Source organism: Lissotriton helveticus, chromosome 7 (assembly GCF_964261635.1).
Source record: "Lissotriton helveticus chromosome 7, aLisHel1.1, whole genome shotgun sequence".
NCBI classification, from domain to species: Eukaryota; Metazoa; Chordata; class Amphibia; order Caudata; family Salamandridae; genus Lissotriton; species Lissotriton helveticus.
Window position 1 is genome coordinate 625,325,967 of NC_136068.1, and position 24,060 is coordinate 625,350,026.

Consider the following 24,060-nt stretch of genomic DNA (forward strand, 5'->3'; position numbering starts at 1 on the left):
GTACTTTTAACTGCAACCTGAATTTTCTCCCATTGGATAACATTGCCAGTTTTTGATTGAAAAGTTTCCAAGTGTGAACTTTTAAAATAGCTTTAAATTCCTTAAAAATCACTGCAATATCAAAAACATTTTTACTCAACTTTTTTCAGCTTAGATCCCAGGACTGAATCTAGGGTCCAGTCCTGGAACTACCAAAGTAATCTACAAAGTAATCAGCTGTATTTATATAGAAAAAACCCATTGAGCTCAATGGTAAATTGTGTTTAGAATTGTGTTGCGTACTGCAACCCCTGTACCTATTGTGTTTACCAAATTTCTTGCCTTTCTGCAAAGTACTCATCTGAGACCTCTCATATTCAGAACAGTATATTTTTGATACCTGTTGGTTCTAAAAATAAAACAACGATATCTTTGATATAAAAACAGTTGGCCTGGAGTTCAGTCCTTGAGTGTGTGAAACCTTTCTGATAGATACATCTGCCGTGTGGATTCCTCATCTTTTGAATATCCCCCTGCGTCCGCAACATTCGGAAATTCTTTTCATAGCTTCGCGCCGACGTGGGCTCGGACGTCATAGAGGCACGGCATTGCTCGCGACTCCGCTGATGTCACCGACGCCTATAATAGGCCTACGCCGGCGTGATGACATCAGTTCCCTTTTTTCCGCGTCGTCGACGCTAACGGTTTTCTAGGGATCGTCCGTAGCTTTACTGTAACTTTGTTACTCTATATTGTTAGTGTTCCTTTTTCTCTTCTTTCATCATGTCTTCGAAGAAGACAGGTTTTAAAGCCTGTAGAGAATGCGGTAAAACCATGTCCATTACGGATCCGCATGAATGCTGTTTATGGTGCCTTAGCTCCGACCACGATGTCGACGACTGCAGGTCCTGTAATAGGATGACTCCTAAGGCCCTCCGGGAGAGAGAAGCTAAGCTTATCGTTGCTAAGCTTAAAGGAAGTAAAGAAAAGAAGAAATCGAAATCGTGGACTCGATGCTCGAGGTCAAGATCTCACTCGAGGTCGCGTTCGGATTCATCCTCGGCACATACTTCGAGATCATCGAAAAAGAAGCATAGGAAAAGATCTCATGAATCCCGACATCGTTCAAAGAAGGACTCGGGTTCTAAACCGAAGTCGCAGGTGAAACTGGTGGAAAAAGAAGTAATGTCTTCGGCTTCGGAAGAACATGACGCCGGAGGTGAGGCGTCTCATGCGAATTCGCCTGGTTCATCGAAGCAGACAGCGAATCCGTCTCCGGTTCCGTCCCATTCTCCGGATCGGGAGAATGAAGGTGAGGAGGAGATGGTAGGAGAGGGAGAGGCTCCGTTGCCCGAAGGTCTATCGACTCCGGTGCACGAGCCTGAAGAGGAGGTCGACGTCGTATCGACTCCACGTCCTCAAGAGCCGTCTGGGGGTTCGTACCCAGCCTTCCCAGCTCCAGGTCAAGATCCTACGCATTTTCAGAATGCAATGTATGGCATCTACTCCAGTGCTATGTACCCCTCGGGGATTCCTGTTGGTCCCACGGGTCCGATGGCATTTGGTCTGGGTGTCCCCCAAACCTATGCCCCTGCACCCTTTATGCCGTCTCTGGCGCCGCATTGGCATCTTCCGACACCGGCGAGGCCTTCGACTCCGAAGCCATCGACGCCGAAGTCGATGACGCCGGTTCCTTAATCTCTGGTGCCGAATCCTGATTGACGTCATGGAAGTCTTCCTCAGCCGGCGTCGGGCTCGGCGCCGGCTCCGGCTTCAACGGAGTCGACGGTGGATCCGACGGCTTCGAAAGTGAAGCATAGATCGAGGCGTGAGGCTCAGAGACTGATGGAAGAGGAGAGCTATCGTGAGGAGTACTTGGAGGAGGGGGAGCTACAGGATCCTGAGGACCCATATGAGGATCTTTCGGTGGCCAGTGGTCTTGAACTGTCCCCTGAGTGGGATTTGGTTTCAGTGACAGATGAACCCTCTAAAGATGTAGCTCCTTACCACGTTGTAATTAAAAAAGCTGCTAATTTGTTGAACATTGCTTTACCTACTGCTGAGTTCAAATCAAATCTACTCACAGAGGTTCTTCATTCTCCCTCATCAGTGACTGAACCATTACTGCCCTTTAATGATGCCCTTAGAGATCCTATTTTGGAGGTTTGGAAGAAACCTTTATCAACTCCAGCTGTGTCTAGAGCTGTTGCCAGAAGGTACAGGACTGCTCCAGATGATCCTGAATTTTTATCCACTCACCCTCTTCCTGAGAGTTTGGTTGTACAAGCTGCCTGTTCCAAACGATCAACAGGAGCTTTTCCTCAAGTTCCTGCTGAAAAGGAGTCGAGAAAACAGGATCAGGCTGCTAAAAAGATCTTCTCTTCTGCCAGCATGGCATTAAAGTCCACAAACGCGACCTGTTTGATGGGTCGTTACATTCATGCACTAATGGACTCTGTAAAGCAGTTAGTGCCAAAGATACCGGAAGATGATGGGAAGGATTTCCAGGACGTTATCTCGGACACTCAAGCTGCAGCAAGGCAGGTGATACAAAGTGGTTTAGACACTGCAGATTCTGTGGCGAGGATCATGGGCTCTTCGGTTGCTACGAGAAGAGCTGCATGGCTGAAGTTGTCTGAATTTTCAACTGAAGTCCAGTCTACATTGATGGATCTACCATTCGATGGATCTGGTTTGTTTGGGAAGAAGGCAGATGCTGCTTTAGAACGTTTTAAAGACAGCAGGGCGACTGCTAAGTCGTTGGGCCTTCAGTCCAGGGGTACTTTTGGAAGGCGTGTAGGAAGGTAGATCCCTGACTATGGTTGCCCCCAACTTTTTGCCTGGTGTTTTGCTGGTTTTCTGACTTAGTTGACCTGAGGCCCTGCTATTCAGGACCCCAGGCCCACTGCTCTCTCTGTTAAAATGGATTCCATGTACCCTAGGTACATATCCAATTGGATACTGAGTCACCTTATCAGTCCCTGTACAGTATACCTTAGGTACCCAGGGCATAGGTGTACCCAGGGGCTGAAGCATGTATTATGCCACCCCTGGCTGGCCATCCAAAACTGACACAACTGGCTGCTTGACAGCTGGGGGCAAGGTGGTGTAATCACCCCTGCTCTAGTTATAGTATACCTATATCTAAACCTAAAATGGGCACACAGATCTCCTATCAGTCACTCCTATGGCAGGCCTTAACAATCCTGAAGGCAGAGTGCTTGGAATCGTGTGAGATGGTGCTCTGGCATGAGCTGAGCCTGTCTGCGGCTTTCGGGATCTATTCCTTAGCCGTTCCCATGATAGCGTCAGACCATATACTCTTAAATGCCTTATAGTCCTCGCGGTTATGGTAACTTTGGTCTGACATTATCTAAACATGTCGTGTAAGGTGTCATACGCTTTGGAATACTACCCCCTCGCCAGTTCTGGCGACGGGGGTAGCATTCCACCCCTCTAGAGGGAGAAGACATGTTGATAGCCTGTAACCCTGGTTAAAGTTAGACATAGCCTCAGCTCCACAAAATGGATGCTGCCACCGAGACACAAGTCTGACCTCCTGCTGCTGGGAGTCCTTCCAGCGAGGAGTGCTTGGACAAAGGGTTTCCTGTCAGGGGCGGTGCTAGCACCATCCCAGACAGGGTTTTGTGTATCCCAGGTAGGCAGGGCTATAGAGGAAAGTGACTGCAAGTGGCACCCCGGTGCTCACTGTGCATATGCCGGCTCAAACCAGTTCCTGGGGCACACCAGCCCCTGAGCTGGGGAGAGACCGGACAAAGGAGAGGGGTGTAACCACCCCCCTCCTAGTCCCACCCATAGGGCAGGACTTAGTTGCGTGCCAGCCCCTTTTCTCAGGATAAAGGTAGGAGCAGGCCCCCTTCCAAATTAGATCATCTTTGAATCCTGAAACTACTTTCTACGAAAGGAACTCAAGACTTCTTCCTAAGATTTCTCCCTTGTGACTAAGGAGTAGTCACGCTGCACCCGCAGGCACCATCCAAGCATCGCGGTTTGCTGTAAGTCTCTCCTCCGGATCAAGACTGCCCAGCTCGACGAGAACCGGCTTCCCTGGCACCTCTGACCTCTACCTGCATCATCAGCCCAGCTGAGATTCGTGGGTGTGACGAGACCTCGAGGGACCGGCCATCTTCAAGACTGCACGACGCTTGCCCAGCACGACCACCGAGGGATCCTTGAGTGAGTGCTTTGGGGTTTGAGAAGCCCCAACCCTGAGCAGCTCCAGCACCGAAGTCCAGCCCTCCAGCATCCACGAGATCTGCGTGGGGCCCTTCTGCTCTTTGCTGCTCACCGCGTTGTCCAGGACACTTGCCCGTTGGCTAGTGGCCCTTCTGACGACGAACCACGACGACAACACCGCTGGTCTGGTTGCTCCAGACTGGCCCTTGCTCCCCTCCAACAGAAGAGCACCCCGGACCCTCCTGGTCCACTCCAGACGCCATTTTGAGTCCACCGCGTGGGCTTGCATTTGCCAAGAGTTGGTGCCCCAATCCTGGGTCCAGCGACGTCGACAGCAGATACCACCGTAGGACAGCTCGCACCTCCATCCTGGTCGCCGACAACGCCTCCTGGTCCGAGAGACTGCAGAGCCCAGCGTCGCCCACTCACCTGGTCGAGGTGACTTCGCCCGGTGCCATCCTGGTGCCCACCTAATCACTGGCTAGTGATTCAGGACTTGGTCTCCTCTGCTTACAGGTCTCCATCTTCATCGATCCAGGCTTGGATCACATCGAACTTCATCACTGGTCGCCTGCCAGCAACTTCTTCTTTCAGGCTCCATAGACTGCAACGAGGATTCCCGACGTCTTTTCAGACCTATGCATCCGCAGCCCCTGGGCTAGGTAACCTAAGCATTTCGGTGCTCCAGCATAGCTAAACTATCTAAGTGTCCAGATCCTTTTTCGTTTCAGCTCTACCTAGTCGGATTCGTCCGATAACACTAACTTTGCATTTACTAGCCTCCATAGACTTTGTTCCGCATCCCGCGTGAGAGTGCACACTCTGCACCCGATCTCCCTAGGCCTCCTGCTCGTAATCTAAAGGTTCAGTAGTCTAGTCCTAGCGATCCCAAAGCCTCTGAGAATAGTTACTTACCTGCTAGTAATTTGCATTCCACTTTTGTAGTATATGGTTTTTCGTGCCCCTCGGGCATTTGTGTAAATTGCGCGACTTTCAGTATTTCTTTAAGAGTTTTGTATTGTGCTTAGCTCCCTGACTCATAAAGAGTTCAGGGTAGTACTGTTATAAATAAATATACTTTTATTTTCATAACAACTTGTGTGGTGTCCTTTCACTTGGTGTTCAAAGGGTAAATGTGATGGTAAAACAGCTGGCTTAACACGCCCTCTAGAGTTTAGCCTAAAGACTGCTCTTGTCCATGCTACTAGGATAGCTGGTCTATCAGTTTGACTTACAACCAATCATCAATAATGGTCGTTTGGACTGATACATAGTGATCACTAGAATAGTGAGCACTGCATATCAGGCCAACTTCTCACAAGGCGTACTAGAGGATTTAGTAGATCTTCATTTCGATCCTACAAATCTACACAGAAACAGCCACAGCAGCAGCAGAACACGCTATACAGATCTTATAGGGGCAAGCAGAGGGGCCGTTCTCGAGGCCGTCAAATCTCCTCCTCTTCCCTGTCCCTGCCCCCTGCCAACGCAGCAAAGCAGCCCTAGATCCGCCATTCCGGATCATGTGGGCCCAGTGGGGGGCCGACTTACCCATTTCCTACAAGATTGGGAATTGATAACATCGGATCTTTGGGTTCTCAATCTTGTAGGGAATGGGTATGCTCTTCCCTTTCGGGAGTTTCCCCCAAATTACCCTCCTTGCAAGGGTTATTGTTCGGAGGACCACCTGCTTCTCCTGCAGGAAGAAGTCCTGGCACTGTTTCGAAAAGGTGCGATAGAGGTGGTTCCAGAGCAGGAAAGGGGTCAGGGGTGCTACTCCCGGTATTTCCTGATCCCCAAGAAGGATGGCAGGCTTCGGCCAATTCTGGATCTCAGGATCTTGAACCTTTACCTGAAACAGGAAAAGTTCAAGATGCTCAGACTGGATGGTGTTGATCGACTTGCAGGATGCGTAGTTTCATATTCCCATCTTGAAGTCGCACAGAAGGTATCTCCGTTTTACGGTTGGGTCACAACACTACTGTAGGAAGGTAGATCCCTGACTATGGTTGCCCCCAATTTTTTGCCTGGTGTTTTGCTGGTTTTCTGACTTGGTTGACCTGGGGCCCTGCTATTCAGGACCCCAGGCCCACTGCTCTCTCTGTTAAAATTGATTCCATGTACCTTAGGTACATATCTAATTGGATACTGGGTCACCTTATCAGTCCCTGTACAGTGTACCATAGGTACCCAGGGCATAGGTGTACCCAGGGCCTACCAGGGGCTGCAGCATGTATTATGCCACCCCTGGCTGGCCATCCAAATCTGACACAACTGGCTGCACGACAGCTGGGGCAAGGTGGTGTAATCACCCTTTGCTTTAGATATAGTATACCTATATCTAACCCTAAAATGGACACATGTATTCCTATCAGTCACTCCTATGGCAGGCCTTATCAATCCTGAAGGCAGAGTGCTTGGAATAATGTGAGATGGTGCTCTGGCATGAGCTGAGCCCGTTTGCAGCTTGCGGAACCAAGTCCTAATAGCTGTTCCATGATAACGCTATACCATATACTCTTAAGTGCATTATGTACCTCGCGGTCATAGGCTAACTTTGGTATAACATTATCAAAACATGTCGAGTAAGGTGTCATACGAATTGGAATACTAACCCCTCGCCAATTCTGGCGACGGGGTTAGCATTCCACCCTTCTAGAGGGGCACGACATGTTGGTAACCTGTAACCCCGGTTAAAGTCAGACATAGCCTCAGCTCCACAAGATGGATGCTGCCACCGAGACACAAGTCTGCCCTCCTGCTGCTGGGAGTACTCCCAGCCCAGGAGGCAAGGACAAAGGGTTTCCTGCCAGGGGCGGTGCCAGCACCGTCCCAGACAGGATTTTGTGTATCCTAGGTAGGCAGGGCTTTAGAGGAAGGTGACTGCAAGTGGCACCCCGGTGCTCACTGTGCATAGGCCGGCTTGAACCAGTTCCACGGGCACTCCAGCCCCTGACCTGGGGAAAGCCCGCCAAAGGAGAGGGGTGTAACCACCCCCCTCCTAGTCCCACCCATAGGGCAGGACTTAGTCGCGTGCCAGCCCCTTTTTTCAGGATAAAGGTAGGAACTGGCCCCCTTCCAAATTAGATCAATCTTTGAATCCTGAACCGACCTTCTACACGAAGAACTCAAGACTCTTCTCAAGATTTCTCCCTTGTGACTAAGGAGTAGTCACCCTGCAGCAGCAGGCACCAACCAAGCATCGCGGTTTGTTGCCAGTCTCTCCTCCGGATCAAGACTGCTCCAGCACGACAAGAACCGGCTTCCCTGGCACCTCTGACCTCAACCTACATCATCAGCCCAGCTGTGATCCGTGGGTGCGACGAGACCTCGAGGGACCGGCCATCTTCAGAACTGCACGACGCTTGTCCAGCACGACCACCGAGTGACCCTCGACTGAGTGCTTTGGGGTAAGAGAAGCCCCGACCCTGAGCAGCTCCAGCACCGAAGTTCAGCCCCCCTGCATCCACGAGATCTGCGTGGGGCCCTTCTGCTCTTTGCTGCTCACCGCGTTGTCCAGGTCACTTGCCCGTTGGCTAGTGGCCCCCTCACGACGCTCCACGACGACAAACACCGCTGGTCTGGTTGCTCCAGACTGGCCCTTGCTTCCCTCCTTCAGAGAAGTACCCTGGACCCTCCTGGTCCACTCAATACGCCATTTTAGGTCCACCGCGTGGGCCTTGCATTTGCCAAGACTTGTTGCCCCAATCCTGGGTCCAGCGACGTCGACAGCAAGTACCTTCGTGGGACAGCTCGCACCTCCATCCTGGTCGCCGACAACGCCTCCTGGTCCGAGAGACTGCAGAGCCCAGCAGCGCCCACTCACCTGAGGTGACTTCGTCCGGTGCCATCCTGGTGCCCACCTAAATCACTGGCTAGTGATTCAGAACTTGGTCCCCTCTGCTTACAGGTTTCTTCTTCCCTGATCCAGGCTTGGATCACCACGAACTCCTTCACTGGCCGCCTGCCAGCAACTTCTTTCTTCAGGCTCCCGGATCTTCAACGAGGGTTTCCGACGCAACTTGAAACCTATGCAGCCGCAGCCCCTGGGCTAGGTAAACTGAGTACTCCGGTGCTCCAGCATAGTCCAACACCCTAAGTGTTCGGATCCACCCTTGTTTTCGACCCACCTAGTCGGGTTCGCCCGAGAACAGTAACTTTGCAAAGTGCTAGTATCCATAGACTTGTTCCCGCATTACGCGGGAGAGTTCCCACTCTGCACACGGCGTCCCTAGGCCTCCTGCTTCTAATCTAAGGGTTCAGCATTGTAGGCCTAGCGTTTCTACAGTCTAGAAAAGTATTACTTACCTGCTAGTAACTTCGCATTCCACTTCTTGTGTATATGGTTTTTCGTGCCCCTCGGGCATTTGTGTAAATTGTGCGACTTTCGGTAATTCTTTAAGAGTTTTGTTGTGTGCTTAGCTCCCTGTCTCATAAAGAGCCAGGGTAGTCCTGTTATAAATAAATATACTTTATTTTTGATAACTTGTGTGGTGTCCTTTCACTTTGTGTTCAAGGGGTAATGTGATGGTAAAACAGCTGGCTTAACACGCCCTCTAGAGTCTTAGCCTTAGACTGCTTGTATCCATGCTACTAGGATAGCTGGTCTATCAGGTTGACTTACAACCAATCATCAATAAGGGTTGTTTGGACTGATACATAGTGATCACTAGAATAGTGAGCACTGCATATCAGGCCAACTTCTCACAACTACCAGTTTGCGGTCCTTCCGTTTGGTCTTACTACTGCGCCTCGAGTCTTCACCAAGGTGATGGCAGTGGTGGCAGCACATCTCAGGAGGTCGGGGATACCTGTATTTCCGTATCTGGACGACTGGCTTATCAAAGCGGAGTCGCCGGAGAAGGTGCTCCATCATCTGCAAGAGACAACTCAGTTGTTGCACAGGTTGGGTTTTTCGATAAATGTACCCAAGTCTCACCTGGTGCTCTCTCAGCGCAACCTGTTCATAGGTCCGGTACTGGACACTACTGTTTGTCGTGCATTCCCTCCACCTCAAAGGATTCGCGACATTCAGGAAATGATTCCTTTGTTTTGCAATGGAGCGGTCGTTCCTGTCCTGAAGGTTCTTCGCCTGCTCGGTCTGATGGCTTCATGCATTCTGTTGGTCAACCATGCACGCTGGCACATGAGGGCACTCCAGTGGTGCCTCCGCAGGCAGTGGTTTCAGCACAACGGAGATCTCAAGGAGTCAGTGAGGATCTCCAGAGAAACTGCAGTGGATCTGTCTTGGTGGAGCGTGGAAGGCAATCTGTCGCAAGGAAAGCCTTTTCAACTTCCTCCATCGGTGGCCACAGTAATAACGGATGCATCCACTCTCGGGTGGGGTGCTCATCTGGGGAACCTGGAGGTCAAGGGTCTTTGGTCTCCAGAGGAAAGGTTGCTTCACATCAACCTTCTGGAATTACGGGCGATACGTCTGGCGCTCAAGGCCTTCCTCCCTTCCCTTCGCGGTGTGTCAGTGCAAGTCCTGACCGACAACACGACCGCGATGTGGTACATCAACAAGCAGGGAGGAGTGGGGTCGCAGTGTCTCTGCAGAGACGCTCTGCGTCTCTGGTCCTGGGTTCAGGACCATCAGATTTGTCTGATGGCAAATCATCTGGCCGGAGTTCAGAACGTTCGTGCAGACAGTCTCAGTTGGCAGTTCTCTGCTGACCACGAGTGGAGGCTTCATCCGGAGGTAGTTCGTCCCGTCTTTCGGACGTGGGGGACTCCTCAGGTGGACCTTTTTGCCACTCAAGAGAATGCTCACTGCCCGTTATTCTGCAGTCTCCAGTATCCGATGCAAGGAGCCTTGGGGGATGCTTTTCAGTTGAGTTGGGGAAATCAACTCCTTTACGCGTTTCCTCCCATACCTTTGATTCCTCGGGTTCTGAGGAAGATTCGCCAGGACCGGGCCCAAGTTATATTGATCGCCCCGGATTGGCCAAGAAGAGTGTGGTACTCGGACCTTCTCCACCTCTCCTCTCACCCGCCGCTCCGTCTCCCTCACAGGGTAGATCTCCTCTCTCAGATGGAGGGGCAGGTTCTACACCCCCACCTCCAGACCTTACACCTTCATGCCTGGAGATTGAACGGGGCAACCTGAGTTCTTTTTCTCTCCCGCCTGACGTGGTGGACGTCATCTTGTCTGCCAGGCGTGACTCCACTAAGTCCATCTATTCTTATAGGTGGTCGAAATTTGTCACTTGGTGCGGGGAGAAATCTATAGACCCTTCGAGAGCCCATTTGTCTGATGTGCTCCAGTTTGCCCTTTCTCTGGCGCAACAGGGGCTTGCTGTTGCCACAGTGAAGGGCTACCTTTCAGCGCTGTCGGCATTTCTCTGTTTGCCTGATCAGCCTTCTCTTTTCAAATCTCCTGTGGTTTTAAGATTCTTGAAGGGCCTCACAAATAAGTTCCCTCTTACTCCTTTTATTGTGCCTCAGTGGGACTTAAATCTTGTTTTGCCCTTTTTAATGGGTGCTCCCTTTGAGCCTCTTCACAAGTGTCCTATGAGGCTTTTGACTCTTAAGACAGTTTTCCTCGTTGCAATAACCTCGGCAAGGAGGGTAAGTGAGCTTCAAGTTCTTAGTTCCAAGCCCCCTTTCTTGTCCATTCATGCTGATCGAATGGTTCTTAGGACCAGGGCTGCTTTTCTGCCTAAGGTAAATGTAAATGTAAATGTACAGGAATTTATATAGCGCAAATCACCAAGCGGTTTCTAAGCGCTTGCTTAGGGAACCCGTCCTGGTATTCCCCTGTGAGATAACCCCGGCAGGGTATCCGCAAGGTGAAAGCCAGGCATCCCGCCGCGAGGGGCCATTGTGGAGATTAAGCAAGCTATTGCCCAGAGTCGCAGAGTGTGAACCCGTGGATCGAGTAGGCACCGGAGCGAGAATTGTCGAGTCCATGGACATTTTAGCACTCAAGACCCCGCCGAGCCGGGAATTGAACCCTGGTCCCGGGCTGACCTCTGCTTCCAGGTCTGCCTCCTCTAACCAGTGAGCCACACTTCTCCATCTCAAGGTGGTGACTCCTTTCCACCTTGGTCAGTCTGTTACCCTCCCTACCTTTTATCCTCCCCCACACCCTTCCAAGGAGGAGGAGAGATTACACCGTCTGGACCCCAAGAGGGCGGTATCTTTTTATCTGGACGGATCTAAAGACTGTCGGTTGGATGACCAGCTCTTCATTGGCTTTGCTGGCTGCAAGAGAGGAAGGGCGGTCCATAAAAGAACTTTATCAAGATGGATCGTTCTCTGTATAAAGATCTGCTACTCTTTGGCCGGTAAGGAACCTCCAGAGGATATAAGGGCTCATTCTACTAGAGCTAAGTCGTCAACCTCTGCATTGGCTAGAGGTGTTCCTGTAGAGGATATTTGTAGGGCGGCAACTTGGTCTTCCCTCCACACTTTCGCGAAGCATTACTGCTTGGATTCCGAGGTGAGGAGGGACGGTCACTTTGCACGCTCTGTTCTCCAGGATTTCCTGGTCTAGAAGAGTGGACACCCTCCTCCGGGAGTGGGGACTGCTGTGGGACTCTATTCACAAGGTGAGGAATCCACACTGCAGATGTATCTATCAGAAGAACAAGTTACTTACCTTCGGTAACGCTTTTTCTGGTAGATACAATATCTGCCCGTGGATACCTCACTGACCCACCCGCCTCCCCGATGTCCACTCTTCTATGCCAGTGTTTCTATTATGTATTTATTTTATTGTCAAGGAGTTGTTTATTTCAAATGTTTTATTGCATTTACTTCACACTGTGTGTGTTTCCTTGATATTTGTACTGCGTATACTGTGTATATGTCTACTGTCATTGGTCCGTCCGTGTGCCTCGAGGGCACGGAAAAAAGGGCGGAACTGATGTCATCACGCCAGCTTGGGCCTATTATAGGCGTCGGTGACGTCAGCGGAGTCGCGAGCGATGCCGTGCCTCTGACGTCCGAGTCCACGTCGGCGCGAAGCTACGAAAAGAATTTCCGAATGTTGTTGACGGAGGGGGATATTCACAAGGTGAGGAATCCACAGGCAGATATTGTATCTACCAGAAAAAGCGTTACCGAAGGTAAGTAACTTGTTCTTTGCTGACTGAGTGTGTACATCAAATGCTTTACACTGTCCTCTGGTACTGCCTTACTGCTCGACCAAGCTACCACTTTAGAGAGTAAGTTCACACCTGGCTTTAACCTCTGTTATATCTTTGGGGTTTATGGACTCTTTACACCCTGTACCATATCTTGGTCCCGGATATATGGAGCCACTTTCTCCCAGCTACCCCTTTGTGGACTCTGACCATCCTGGGAGAGGAGGCTTTTCACCTTGTCCCAGGATGTTTCAGACCCCAGAGAGCAGCCGGATCTCGACCCAGGGGTCCAGAAACATGTCTGGTGGTGGCAGCTGGGGAGCAGCCACTCAGCCTGGACAGGTTAGTTTTCAAGGGGCATCTCTAAGATGCCCTCTAAGTGCAATTCTCATTAAATCCCACACTGGCATCAGTGTGGGTTTAATGTGCTGAGAAGTTTGATATCAAAATTATTATTTTTCAGTAAAGCCATTATGGTACTGTGGAGTTCGTATTGACAAACTCCCAGCACCATATACTCTTGATGGCATTACTGCACTTACAATGTCTAAGAATTGGCTTAGACACTGTAGGGATAAAGTGCGCATGCACCTGTACCCTTACCACTGGTATAGTGCACCAAGCTAGAGGTGTGGCTGACCTCTTCCAGGGCAGTGGTTATAGGCATAGCACACAGGGATGTGCTATGTATACTCTTTACTTTGTTCTGCACCAAAACACGCAACCTGAATGGCACTGTGTGTGTGTGTTTGTAAAGGTACAGGGCCTCGAAGGGTGGCGCAATAAGTGCTGCAGCCCTTAAAGGCCTTTCCTGGCCACAGTGCCCTTGGTACCTTTTACACAGGACTGTCATGTGGCCAGAGAGGTGCCAATTGTTGGTACAAGGTACAGTTTTGGATAGAACACAGGCACTGGGAACCTGATTGGCAGGGACCCAGGGCACATCAAGTCAAAGTGAATCAGTAGTCTGCCAAAAAGTGTCATTCGGGAGGGGGTGTTACTGCAACAGAAACCCAGCTTCCTTCAAATTCACACTGGCATACAAAGTCCTTGAAGCTGCAAACAAGAAATTGATTATCTATACAAGCCTACAATTATATATTTACTAAGATCTTGTAAAAGCAGCTGAGCGTGAGATTACATTTTATATATTAGACAGACCGTAGGGCATTACAGTATTAGATTGGAAATGCTTTATATAGGGAAATGCACAACTGCTAATCTCATAAACCGGAGCATCCATAAACAAGATCCTCAGCCAAAATTGAGGACAGCCAAGCCAGCATTTTTTTTAACCTATCTAGATATGGAGTGTCTTAGATGCTCCAGCAAATTACCAGTGGACTTGTGAGTACATCTACAACCTTTTTATTTAGACTACCGCAAATTAAGCCTGGGCACTCTCTCCACAATTTCTATCTTTTGTTGTGTGATGCTCTCCTCATCTTTGTTTACCTCAGTTTGTTGCTCTATTGACGACCCCTTTGTTCCCAATAATTTTGACCAAAAGTAGAACTATACATCTGGCCTATATTGAGCAACTACACCATACTGTATACTACACCCGTAACAAGGAATGAGGAAGTTTGCAACAAGGTTCTGCCGCAGCAGGCCATTCATTAATATTCTACATCTCCGTTGTTAAAAAACCACAAGAGGGCAAATGAGATCCAACCTCACTGTGAATTCCGGGACATGCAGGGCCCCTTTGTGCTTGTAATTAGAAACACTTGTAAAACATTTCCAGGTAGTCTGACTCCAAGCACTAATGTTAAATTAAGAAATCTGTGGGCAGTTTTTTGTCCTTCTGGAAAATAATTTTTGAAGGTAGGTGACTTGTTTACTTGGTGAGAATAGTTGGATGTCCTGGTGAGCAAGATTACAGCTTGGGCTTTGTACAACGTGTGACTTGCCCTGATTTGTGGTTGTGCAAAACATTTTTGTGTGCTCTGTAGGAAAATGCAGCTCTCTGCAGTGAAGTTATTCTGTGATAGACTGTCCTGCAATTCATCACATTTGTTCATTGATAAAACTATGTCCTATTGTGATCTGGCTTTGTTTCTACAGCACGTTGACTTGGACATCTTCAATTTGATTAATTTGGAGGGCCGTGTTTCACGCTATGAGGCTGACATCTTTCTGCCTATGAGGAAAGCCAGCAGAATGCTTATTGAAGAAATAGCTGAATCACCAGATCCACCTCCTAGACCAAAGCCTGTAAAGATGAAAGTAAACAGGTAATTGCTATGCATAGAGAAGATCTCTCCTGCAACCAAGTGATGCATGTTTGAGAGTCCAAATATATGCAGACCCTTAGATTTGAAAGAAACAGGTTAGTATTAGATTCCTTACCTTAGAATATCCCCAGGCGTCAGACTGGATCCGGAAAGTTTTGCGTAGCAGTACCCTTGCGCGTCGGTAGGCGTAGTCCGTGGCTCCATGTCCGTCGGCGGCAGCTCCGCGGCTGTTGTCGGCGTCGTTGGCGCCGTGATGTCGTCGGAGTACTTAGACGCCGCTCCCGCGCACTGACGTCAGTTCTTCTTTTCTCTCTGCGCCAATGGTACCCTTAGTCACTTTTTGACTAAACTTTTTCGATCTTTTTAATCCATTTTCTCGAGTCGAACGACTCCATCGGTGCCGGTAGGGATGCCCGAATTCGAACCGACTGCCGGGCCTTGACGTCGAAGGCTAGGCGGGAGTGGTCCCGTAAGCGCCTCGAGCTCCGGCAGTCGGCCCTGCGCCGTTCGAGGTCCCGGTCCTGGAGGAGGTCGAAGGACCGGTCGCGGGGCCGGAGCGAGTCATCACAGCTCGTCGAGTCGACACCACTTGTAGGGCTCAAAGTCCTCAGGTAAGAGGCATAAGAAGTCGAAGCAGCGACATCACTCGTCTGACTCCCCCCGAGGCTCGCGCGATGCGGCCGGGGGTTCGGGCGACACAGCCCACGCGGCTCCGCCGGAGCCGCAAGCGTCGCAGCCAGCCCCGCACCCAGATGTATGACGTTACAACGCAAGCTTTTACCACGCATGCTGTTACAACGCAGTTTTTACAACGCATACCATTACAACGCATATCGCTTTGGGGTGCTGGATAGTGAATAGTTTGATTTACTATTCCAACTCCAGTCCCCGTGGACACTAGGGAAGGTGTTGGATAGTAAATAAAATCTATTCCCTATCCTAGAGCGCCCCCCAGCGCAATGCGTTGTAATGGTTTTTGTTGTAAAACCTGCGTTGTAATAGCACTGCGTGGTAAAAGTTGCGTTGTAAAGGATGTTTCCCCGCACGAGCCAGTCCCTGAGCTTAATGCGACGCTGGGGGAGATTTTTGACTTCCTCATGGCCATGAGGAGTCACTTCCCTCCGTCGAGGGTTGCCGGCGCACCTTCGGGCCCCGCAGCCCCGACTAGGCGGCTTCGGCCCTCGCTCTGTCGGGTGCTTCGGCGCCGTCGGGTGCTTCAGAGCCTTCTGCGACTTCGGTCCCGACGCTGCAAGGTCCCACTGGATTCGGATCCGGGTCGCCGCTGGTCGACCTCGCGGCCCCTCTGCCAGCGCCGACCCCCAGGGTGTCATCCCCGTAGGACGTCGTCCCCGATCCCTCCCTTGGTCCGGATCCGGTGTCGGACCGGCGTCTCTCGACGCCGGGCCGAAGAACTTTTCTTCTTCGATCCGTGTCCATCCTTTGATCCTGAATATCAGTAGATGGAGGACGAGGAGGGTTGGGAGGGGTCTGAGGACCCTCCGACATGTGAGTGTCAGTCCTTTCAGGACTGGACAGAGGAGCTAGGGGAGGACAGTGGTCTAGACACCTCTCCTGACACTGGTTTTGTCTCCCATCCTACCGTGGCTACGGAGGAGGGGGCTGCTTATAGTGTGGTGCTGACGCGGTCAGCCAAGGCCTTGGCGCTTACGCTCCCCGTCGCTACTGAGAGGCCTACACCGACAGGTAAGAAACTCTTCGATATCCTCACTGAGGTCCTTAGACCACAGGCTGGCTCTCCGGAGCCTTTACTGACATTTAACGAGGCTCTCATTGACGTCCTGTTGGGCACTTGGTCCAAGACCGCTACAGGCCCCCCTGTGGAAATGCACGTCGCAAGGCGCCACAGCCCAGCTCCTGGCGACCCTGGCTTCCTGTCCTCCCACCCCACCCCACCCCCGAGAGCCTGGTTATCCAGGCCTCCACTTCCCAATTTGCATTCCCGACTGCACCTCCAGATCGGGAATCCAAAAGGTATGAGCAGTTTGAGAAGAAGCTGTTCTCGTCCCTTGACTGCGGTCAGTTAACACCGCTTGCCCATTGGGACGTTATACCCACTCTCTGTGGGATGCGGTTGCGGCTGTGCTGCCAGAGTGCCCGAAGGGGCCAGGGCAAAGCTCGCTCAAGCCCTCGCGGAGGGACGAGACGCAGCGCAGTATTGTATCCGATGTGGGCTGGATACCACGGACTCACTGGGCAGGGCGATGTCAACGATGGTGGCGGTTCGCCGCCACGCATGTTTGAGGACCGCCAACTTTTTGGCTGATGTCCAGAGCACCCTCATGGACATGCCGTTTGATGGCAGCCCCCTCTTTGGTGGCAAAGCAGATCATGCGCTTGAACGCTTCAAGGACTCCAGGGCTACGGCCAAGTCCTTGGGCCTGTCGGCCCTGCGTCAGGAGCAGTCTGCCTTTCGCTCCTTTCGTGGCCAAGGAAGTGGCACCCCCAAACGTCCTGCCAGCCACGGGCTGCAGACTAACATCCAGCGCGGCGGCGGACGTGTTGACCGCCATGGCGGTGGCTGTGGACAGCGGCAAGGCCAGTCCACATCCACCCCCGCAGCATCCGCCTCAAAGCCCTCCTAGTCCGAGCTTTCAGGTCCATTCAACGCCAGTGGGGGGCAGGGTTCGCCATCACCTCCTCCACTGGCGCACCATCACATCGGACAGGTGGGTGCTGCAAATCGTCCGAAGGGGCTACTCCCTCCCCTTCGAGGCGACCCCTCCAGCAATGCCATCGCAATACCACAGCGTGTCGGGGATCACTTGAACCTTCTGCAGGAGGAAGTTACGGCCCTCTTGGCCAAGGGGGCTATCGAGTGCGTTCCTGGGCCAGAAGTAGGGTGTGGTTGCTATTCCCACTACTTTCTGGTTTCCAAGAAGGGCAAAGGGGGCCTACGCCCTATCTTGGACCTGCGGAACGTCAACGGCTTCCTCCGGAAGGAGAGGTTCAAGATGCGGACTTTGGCTCAGGTCTTAGCTGCCCTAGATCCAGGAGACTGGATGGTAGCGTTGGACTTGCAGGACGCGTATTTCCACATCCCCGTCCTGCCGGCCCCCCGGCGATACCTGCGGTTCACGGTAGGCCACGAGCACTTTCAGTTTACCGTGCTCCCTTTCTGCCTTACCAGCGCCCCTCGGGTGTTCACGAAAGTGATGGCGGTGGTCGCAGCTCATCTGCGCAGATTAGGGGTGTCAGTCTTCCCCCTATCTTGACGACTGGTTGTTGAAGACGGGCTCGCCCCAGACAGTCTTCAGCCACCTCCAGACTACGGCCGATCTCCTGCACCTGCTGGGGTTCTCCATCAATGTGCCGAAGTCAAACCTGTGTCCCTCTCAGAAGCTCCTCTTCATCGGAGCGGTTCTAGACTCGGCGCAGTTTCGGGTTTATCCTCCCGAACAGCGGGTTCGGGATATTCAGGCTCTGATTCTGATCTTTCAGCCTTTATCCCGAGTCTCGGTCAGGTTGATGCTTCGGCTTCTGGGGCTGATGACCTCCTGCATCCTTCTGGTGCATCTCACCAGGTGGCGGATGCAGGCTCTGCAGTGGGACCTGAAGTTTCAATGGGCCCAGCATCAGGGCAACTTGTCCGACCAGGTCTTGATCTCGGAGGGCACTGCAAGACAATTGCAGTGGTGGCTCACGAACCGCGATTGGGTCAGCGGCAGATCCCTCTCCCTTCCCCAACCGGAGCACGTAGTTGTGACAGATGCGTCCCTCCTGGGCTGGGGGCCACATGGGAGAGGCGGAGATCAGAGGCCTCTGGTCTCCGGCGGAGTCCTGGCTCCACATCAACCTTCTGGAGCTACGGGCGATCCGACTTGCGGTGAAAGCATTCCTCCCCTCTGTTCTGGGGAGTGTAGTGCAGGTGTTCACGGACAACACCACCGCCATGTGGTACTGCAACAAACAAGGTGGGGTGGGGTCGTGGAACCTATGCCAGGAGGCTCTGCGTCTCTGGCAGTGGCTGGAACATCAGGGCGTGACCCTGGTGGTTCAACACCTGGCAGGTTCCCTGAACGCCAGGGCGGACGAACTCAGCTGTCAGTGCATGATGGATCACGAATGGCGTCTGAACTCAGACGTGGCGCAAGGCCTCTTTTAGCAGTGGGGAGAGTCTTGGTTAGATCTATTCGCCACAGAAGAGAACGCGCAATGTCATCAGTTCTGCGATTTGGAACTTCCAAGGCGGCACTCACTCGGAGACGCTTTTCGTCGCGAGTGGAGCTGCGGTCTGTTGTACGCCTTTCCGCCTATACCACTTCTGCCTTCAGGCACGACCGGGCCCAAGTCATCCTTGTGGCTCCGGACTGGGCACGAAGATACTGGTATCCCAAGCTACTCAGCATGTCAGTTGATCCCCCGGTTCGTCTGCCTCTTCTGGAGGGCCTTCTGTCGGAGCAGCAGGGGACGGTCCTCCACCTGAACCTGTCCAGTCTCCACCTCCATGCGTGGAGATTGAGCGGCGACAGTTGAGGCCATTTGACTTGCCTCCTGAAGTCTGTGATGTCATTCTGGCAGCCAGGCGTGCCTCCACAAAATCGGTATACGCCTGCATGTGGAACAAATTTGTGGCATGGTGCACAGCAAAGGCTGTGGATCCACTCTCTGCCCCTCTTTCTGAGGTTCTCCTCTTCTTTCTCTTTCCCAGCAGGGCTCTGCTCTGGGCACTATCAAGGGCTACCTCTGCCATTTCTGCCTTTTTAAGGCTACCTGATAACCTCACTCTTTTCAAGTCCCCGGTTGTGAATAGGTTCTTAAAGGTCATCACTCACATGTTTCCTCCTGTTCTTTCGTGATGCCTCAGTGGGACTTGAACCTTGTTCTTACTTATTTGATGTGCGCACCCTTCGAGCCACTTGACAATTGCCCTCTTCGTCTTCTTACTCTTAAGACTGCATTCCTGGTTGTCATCGCCTCTCCCAGGAGAGTGAGTGAGCTCCAGGCTCTTTCTTCTAAGCCTCCTTTCCTTTCTGTCCATCCGGACAAAATTGTGTTGAGAACGTGTCCCTCTTTCCTGCACAAGGTAGTCACAGCCTTTCACATCGGGCAGTCCATCACCTTGCCCACCTTATTCAAAGTTTATTTATTCAAAGTTTTATATAGCGCGAACAAGATCCTTGCGGATATCAGAGCGCTTCACAAAGACCGGGTAGGGGAGGTAGGGATGAACAGAGATAATGGAAGCAGTATAGTAGTCACTGACATGGTAGGATAATAATAACATACATGAAACATATCAATATACAAACAGGTAAACAAGTAATATAAGACGACACCAGTCATTGATCCCACTACAGGGGTGTTCAGGTACACCTTGGGTGTGTGGATGGCTTATCCCAATCTCTTAGTGTATAGAGAACAGTGAGTGGGGGCATCGGGAGAGTGAATCAGTAAACCAAGAGAGTAGCGTAATAGTGTCGCCCATCAAGTAGAAGTATAGTGACAGAGGACAAGGAGAGCAATGATACAGAGCAATGCAGAGTCTTTGGTCCAGCCCCTATAAGGTTCAGGGGATCTTGGCCAGAAGGATGGTTTTCACCTCTTTCTTGAAGAGTGCAGTGGAGGAGATCAGCCTCGTTTCAGGAGGGAGCGCATTCCAGATCCTGGGTGCCATTCCTGAGAAGGAGCGCTTGTATGTTTTCTCTTTCCGGAATCTGCGAGGTTTCAGGAGTAGATTTTTTGTACTTCTATTGGTTCTCGAACCACCTGATATAGACAGCTTGTGAGCGAGGTAGTTTGGTGCTTTGTGGTGCACGGCCGCGTGTGTCATAGTAGCAATTTTTAGCTGTATTCTGGCTTCAAAAGGCAGCCATTTTAGAGACTTTAAGTCTGGGGATATATGCGAGTGTTTTCTTGAGCCAGTAATGAGTCTCGCGGCAGCGTTCAGGGAGGCTCTTAAGGGTGCTGTTGTGGTTAGTGGGAGTCCGCTGAGGGCCACAATTCCGTAGTCTATTCGAGGGATCACTAAAGCTTGTACAGCAGTTTGGAAATCTTCGGCAGGGAGGAAAGGCTTAATTTTCCTCAGTGTGTTGATTTGGAAGTTAGCTCCTTTTGTGGCTTTGCTAACATGCTGCTGCATGTTGAGCTTGGCGTCAAGTGTAATGCCTAGGGATTTCGCCGAATCCACGATGGTAGGTTGGACATTGAGTGCTGTTAAGTTATTGAGCCAGGTTTGGGTGATGGAAATTTTCGCCGGGGGTGAGATGAGTAGGAACTCAGTTTTCAGAGCATTTAGTTTGAGGTGATTATCTGCCAGCCATGATTGAGTGTTAATAAGTGTGGAATTCAGATGTTTGATATCTTCCGGGGATTGAAGCTTTAGGTAAAGTTGTGTGTCGTCGGCGTACATATGGAATTGGACATTGGAAGCTTGGAGCAGGGTGGCGAGCGGTTCCATGACGAGGTTGAACAATGTGGGGGAGAGGGAGGATCCTTGTGGGACACCTAGATCTGCGGGCACAGGTGTAGATAGCACATTGTCGATCTTGAATTTCTGAGACCGGTTGCGAAGGAAGGACGAAAACCATTTGAGAACAGTTCCCGATAGACCCATTCTAGTGCTTAGCAGCTCCAGCAAGTTCTCATGTTTGACCGTGTCAAATGCTGAAGAGAGGTCAAGAAGGATGAGGAGGCAGGACTCATTGCGATCAAGAATTTGGAGGGCGTCATCAATTATGTGTGTCATAGCTGTTTCCGTGCTATGTTTCGCTCGGAAGCCTGATTGATGAGGGTTGAGGAGGTCAAATTGATCAATGTGTTTTGTTAGTTGGAGTTGGACACATTTCTCCAGCAGTTTGGCCAGGCTTTCCGCCTCCGCATCCCTCAAAAGAGGAAGAGAGGCTCCACCGTCTGGACCCAAAACATGCGCTCTCCTTCTACCTAGTTCCAGGTGGATGACCAACTCTTTGTTGGTTACGTGGGCACTAAGAAGGGACAGGCGGTGCACAAACTGACCATCTCTTGGTGGGTCGTGTTGTGCATCAAGGCATGCTACTCTTTGGCTAAAAAGGAGCCTCCTGTTAGGCTGAGGGCCCATTCCACTTGGGCCACGGTGGCTACTACGGCCCTGGGCCGGGGAGTCCCCTTGCAGGACATCTGTCGGGCAGCTATGTGGGCCTCGCTGCACACGTTTGCTAGACACTACAGCCTGGACAGCCAAGTCCGGAGAGATGGCTTTTTCGGCTATTCCGTTCTCCAGGACTTTCTGGTGTGATTATTGGTTCGCAGACCCACCACCGGGGTTGGTATTGCTGGGGTATCTAATCCAAGGTAAGGAATCTAATTCTAACCTGATTCTTTCAGATGCACAAGGTACTTACCTTCGGTAAGGCTATATCTGTAAGAAACAGTAGTTAGTATTAGATTTGTTACGGCCCCACCCATCCTCCCCGCTCTGCGAACCGATATCTAGGGTTAAGGTCATCCCTTTGAGGGCCCTAGTTTCATGGCACCAGTGTTGGTTTTTATCATGGCTCTGCGTTTCTGGCGCTGAAAAGCTGTGTATAAAAACTGAGTCAGCGCGCTAGGGCGGTGTTTAAGTACTCCGAGGTCATCACGGCGCGGACGCGGAGCCGCGGATGACGCCTACCGACGCGCAGGGGTACTGCTACGCAAAACTTTCCGGATCCAGTCTGAGGCCTGGGGATATTCTAAGGTAAGGAATATAATACTAACTACTGTTTCTTACTGATATATCGTTACCGAAGGTAAGTAACTTGTGCGTTATGTTAGAATTATTTATATATAGTGTACTCTGCATTCTAAAGGTAGAATGACCTCGCCGACCATGTCCTGACACATACATGACATCATTTTATCAGATTTTTAAAGACCAAAGTCGGGCTGAATTGAGCTGTTCTATCAATCTTATATTTGTGGTCTTGGTATAGCTTTCATATATTAATTTTACACCAATGGGTTATGAAGCTCATTGGCTTTGTCCAGGTGTTTTGTCAAATCATTTAGCTACTGCATGGGAGCTTTAAATGCAGGTGGTACCAGTGGTGGAAGCCAGGATGCCCATCTACTGGCCTATCAAGACTGTCTTTGGGCAACCTATTTTATCTTTAATTTAGACACTGATCTGAAATGACTTTTTTGCAAGCTTAGGAAGCGTACGTTGAAGGAAGCTGGCTTTTTATATAGTGGGCCAATGTAGGGGCACACAATGCAAATGGTCCAGACGACCCTTTCTGGTTTACAGTGCTTACTTAAACAATTCCAAGTGCTCTATTTGTGGTAGTTTGCTCGAGCAGCTTAGGCTAATCAGAGTGGAGTGTTAAGCATTTGTTGCACAGTCAGTAAATGATGCACTCAAATTCAAGACCAATTTAGAAAAATAACAGATTTGTTCGAGGCATGTGGGCTGCTGAATTCATATCTGTGCATAGATCGCTGCCTAGTGTTGGGTCCGGATGATTGCACATTGTTGTCCTGGAAGAGTTTTCGAAGTATCACGAGATAGGTGGCTCCTCCCCTGGACTAGAGTGCGCATGGGCATCCTCTCCATCCTCAGATTGTTTTTTTCCGCTATTGGGTTCGGATGTACTTTCCTTTACTCGAAGTTCGGAATCAAAACTACACTTTCTAGAGGCCCAAAGGCCTTCGGTATCGTCGGTATTGTCTCGAATCGGTGCCGACAGACTTCATTACAAACTTTTACAACTTGGGACGTCGAATCGGGCCGCGGGCCTACTCGGCACCACGCGACCAGTCGTCGATGGAACGGAGTCCATTTAAAAGATGCCCTCTTTGTAACTCTAAATACCCACATATCGATAAGCACCCCGTATGTAACAAGTGCTTATCGCCAGAACATAATGAATCCGACTGTCTAGCCTGTGTCCAATTTCGTTCCAAAAAGACACTTCGAACTCGACGGGCCGCTAAACTAACCATGCAGAAACAAGCGCCAGAGCCGGAAAATATCTTCGACGACGAAGATCTTGCCGAAGCCGAAAAATATGAAGAACAGTCGGATCAAGAATCGGAGCATGACTCCGACTACTACATCGACGAGGAAGAAGACATTGTCGAGGTAGGGGACGACGAACAAGGGATTGGAGCCGTAGAGGATGACTCCAGTGACGAACCAGGCCCAACCGTGAGTACGGCGCCCCATTCCTATACCTCCATGGTTCCACAGGCTCAGGTCGAGGCATCGCCACAAGGCCTTAGCCAAGATCTAGAAACACATTCTATAGCCCCGCAATACAGCTCGGCTAAGAATATTACTAAAGAGCCATCGGAGCAACGTACTCCGAAATTGGTCGTATCGAAACCAAAAGTGGTGGAACAGAAAACAAAACCCAAACTCATCGACTACACGGTCTTCGGACCACACTACGTCGATCCATCGGAGTCGAGACCGAAGAAACTCGTCGACAATGAGGTCTTCGGGCAAAACTACATCGACCCATCGGAGTCGAACACAAGGGTCGTCGAGCCAAAAGCCAGCACCCCTACATCTATTCCAAAACAAAAGGGCGTCGAACCGAAAACATCGGCGTCAACAGCTGCCAACACAAAAAAGGGAC

The 24,060-nt window shown here is 51.0% G+C and overlaps 1 protein-coding gene across 4 annotated transcripts in view; it reads left to right on the top strand.

The window, feature by feature from the left end:
* SRCAP (Snf2 related CREBBP activator protein) overlaps nt 1-24,060 on the top strand; it is a 1,816,344-nt gene that overhangs the window by 936,350 nt on the left and 855,934 nt on the right. For all 4 annotated transcript variants that reach the window (XM_078652845.1, XM_078652844.1, XM_078652847.1 and 1 more), the window contains one exon: nt 14,334-14,503. In XM_078652845.1, the coding sequence (XP_078508971.1) occupies nt 14,334-14,503 (170 nt within the window). The remainder of the gene's footprint in view (nt 1-14,333; nt 14,504-24,060) is intronic.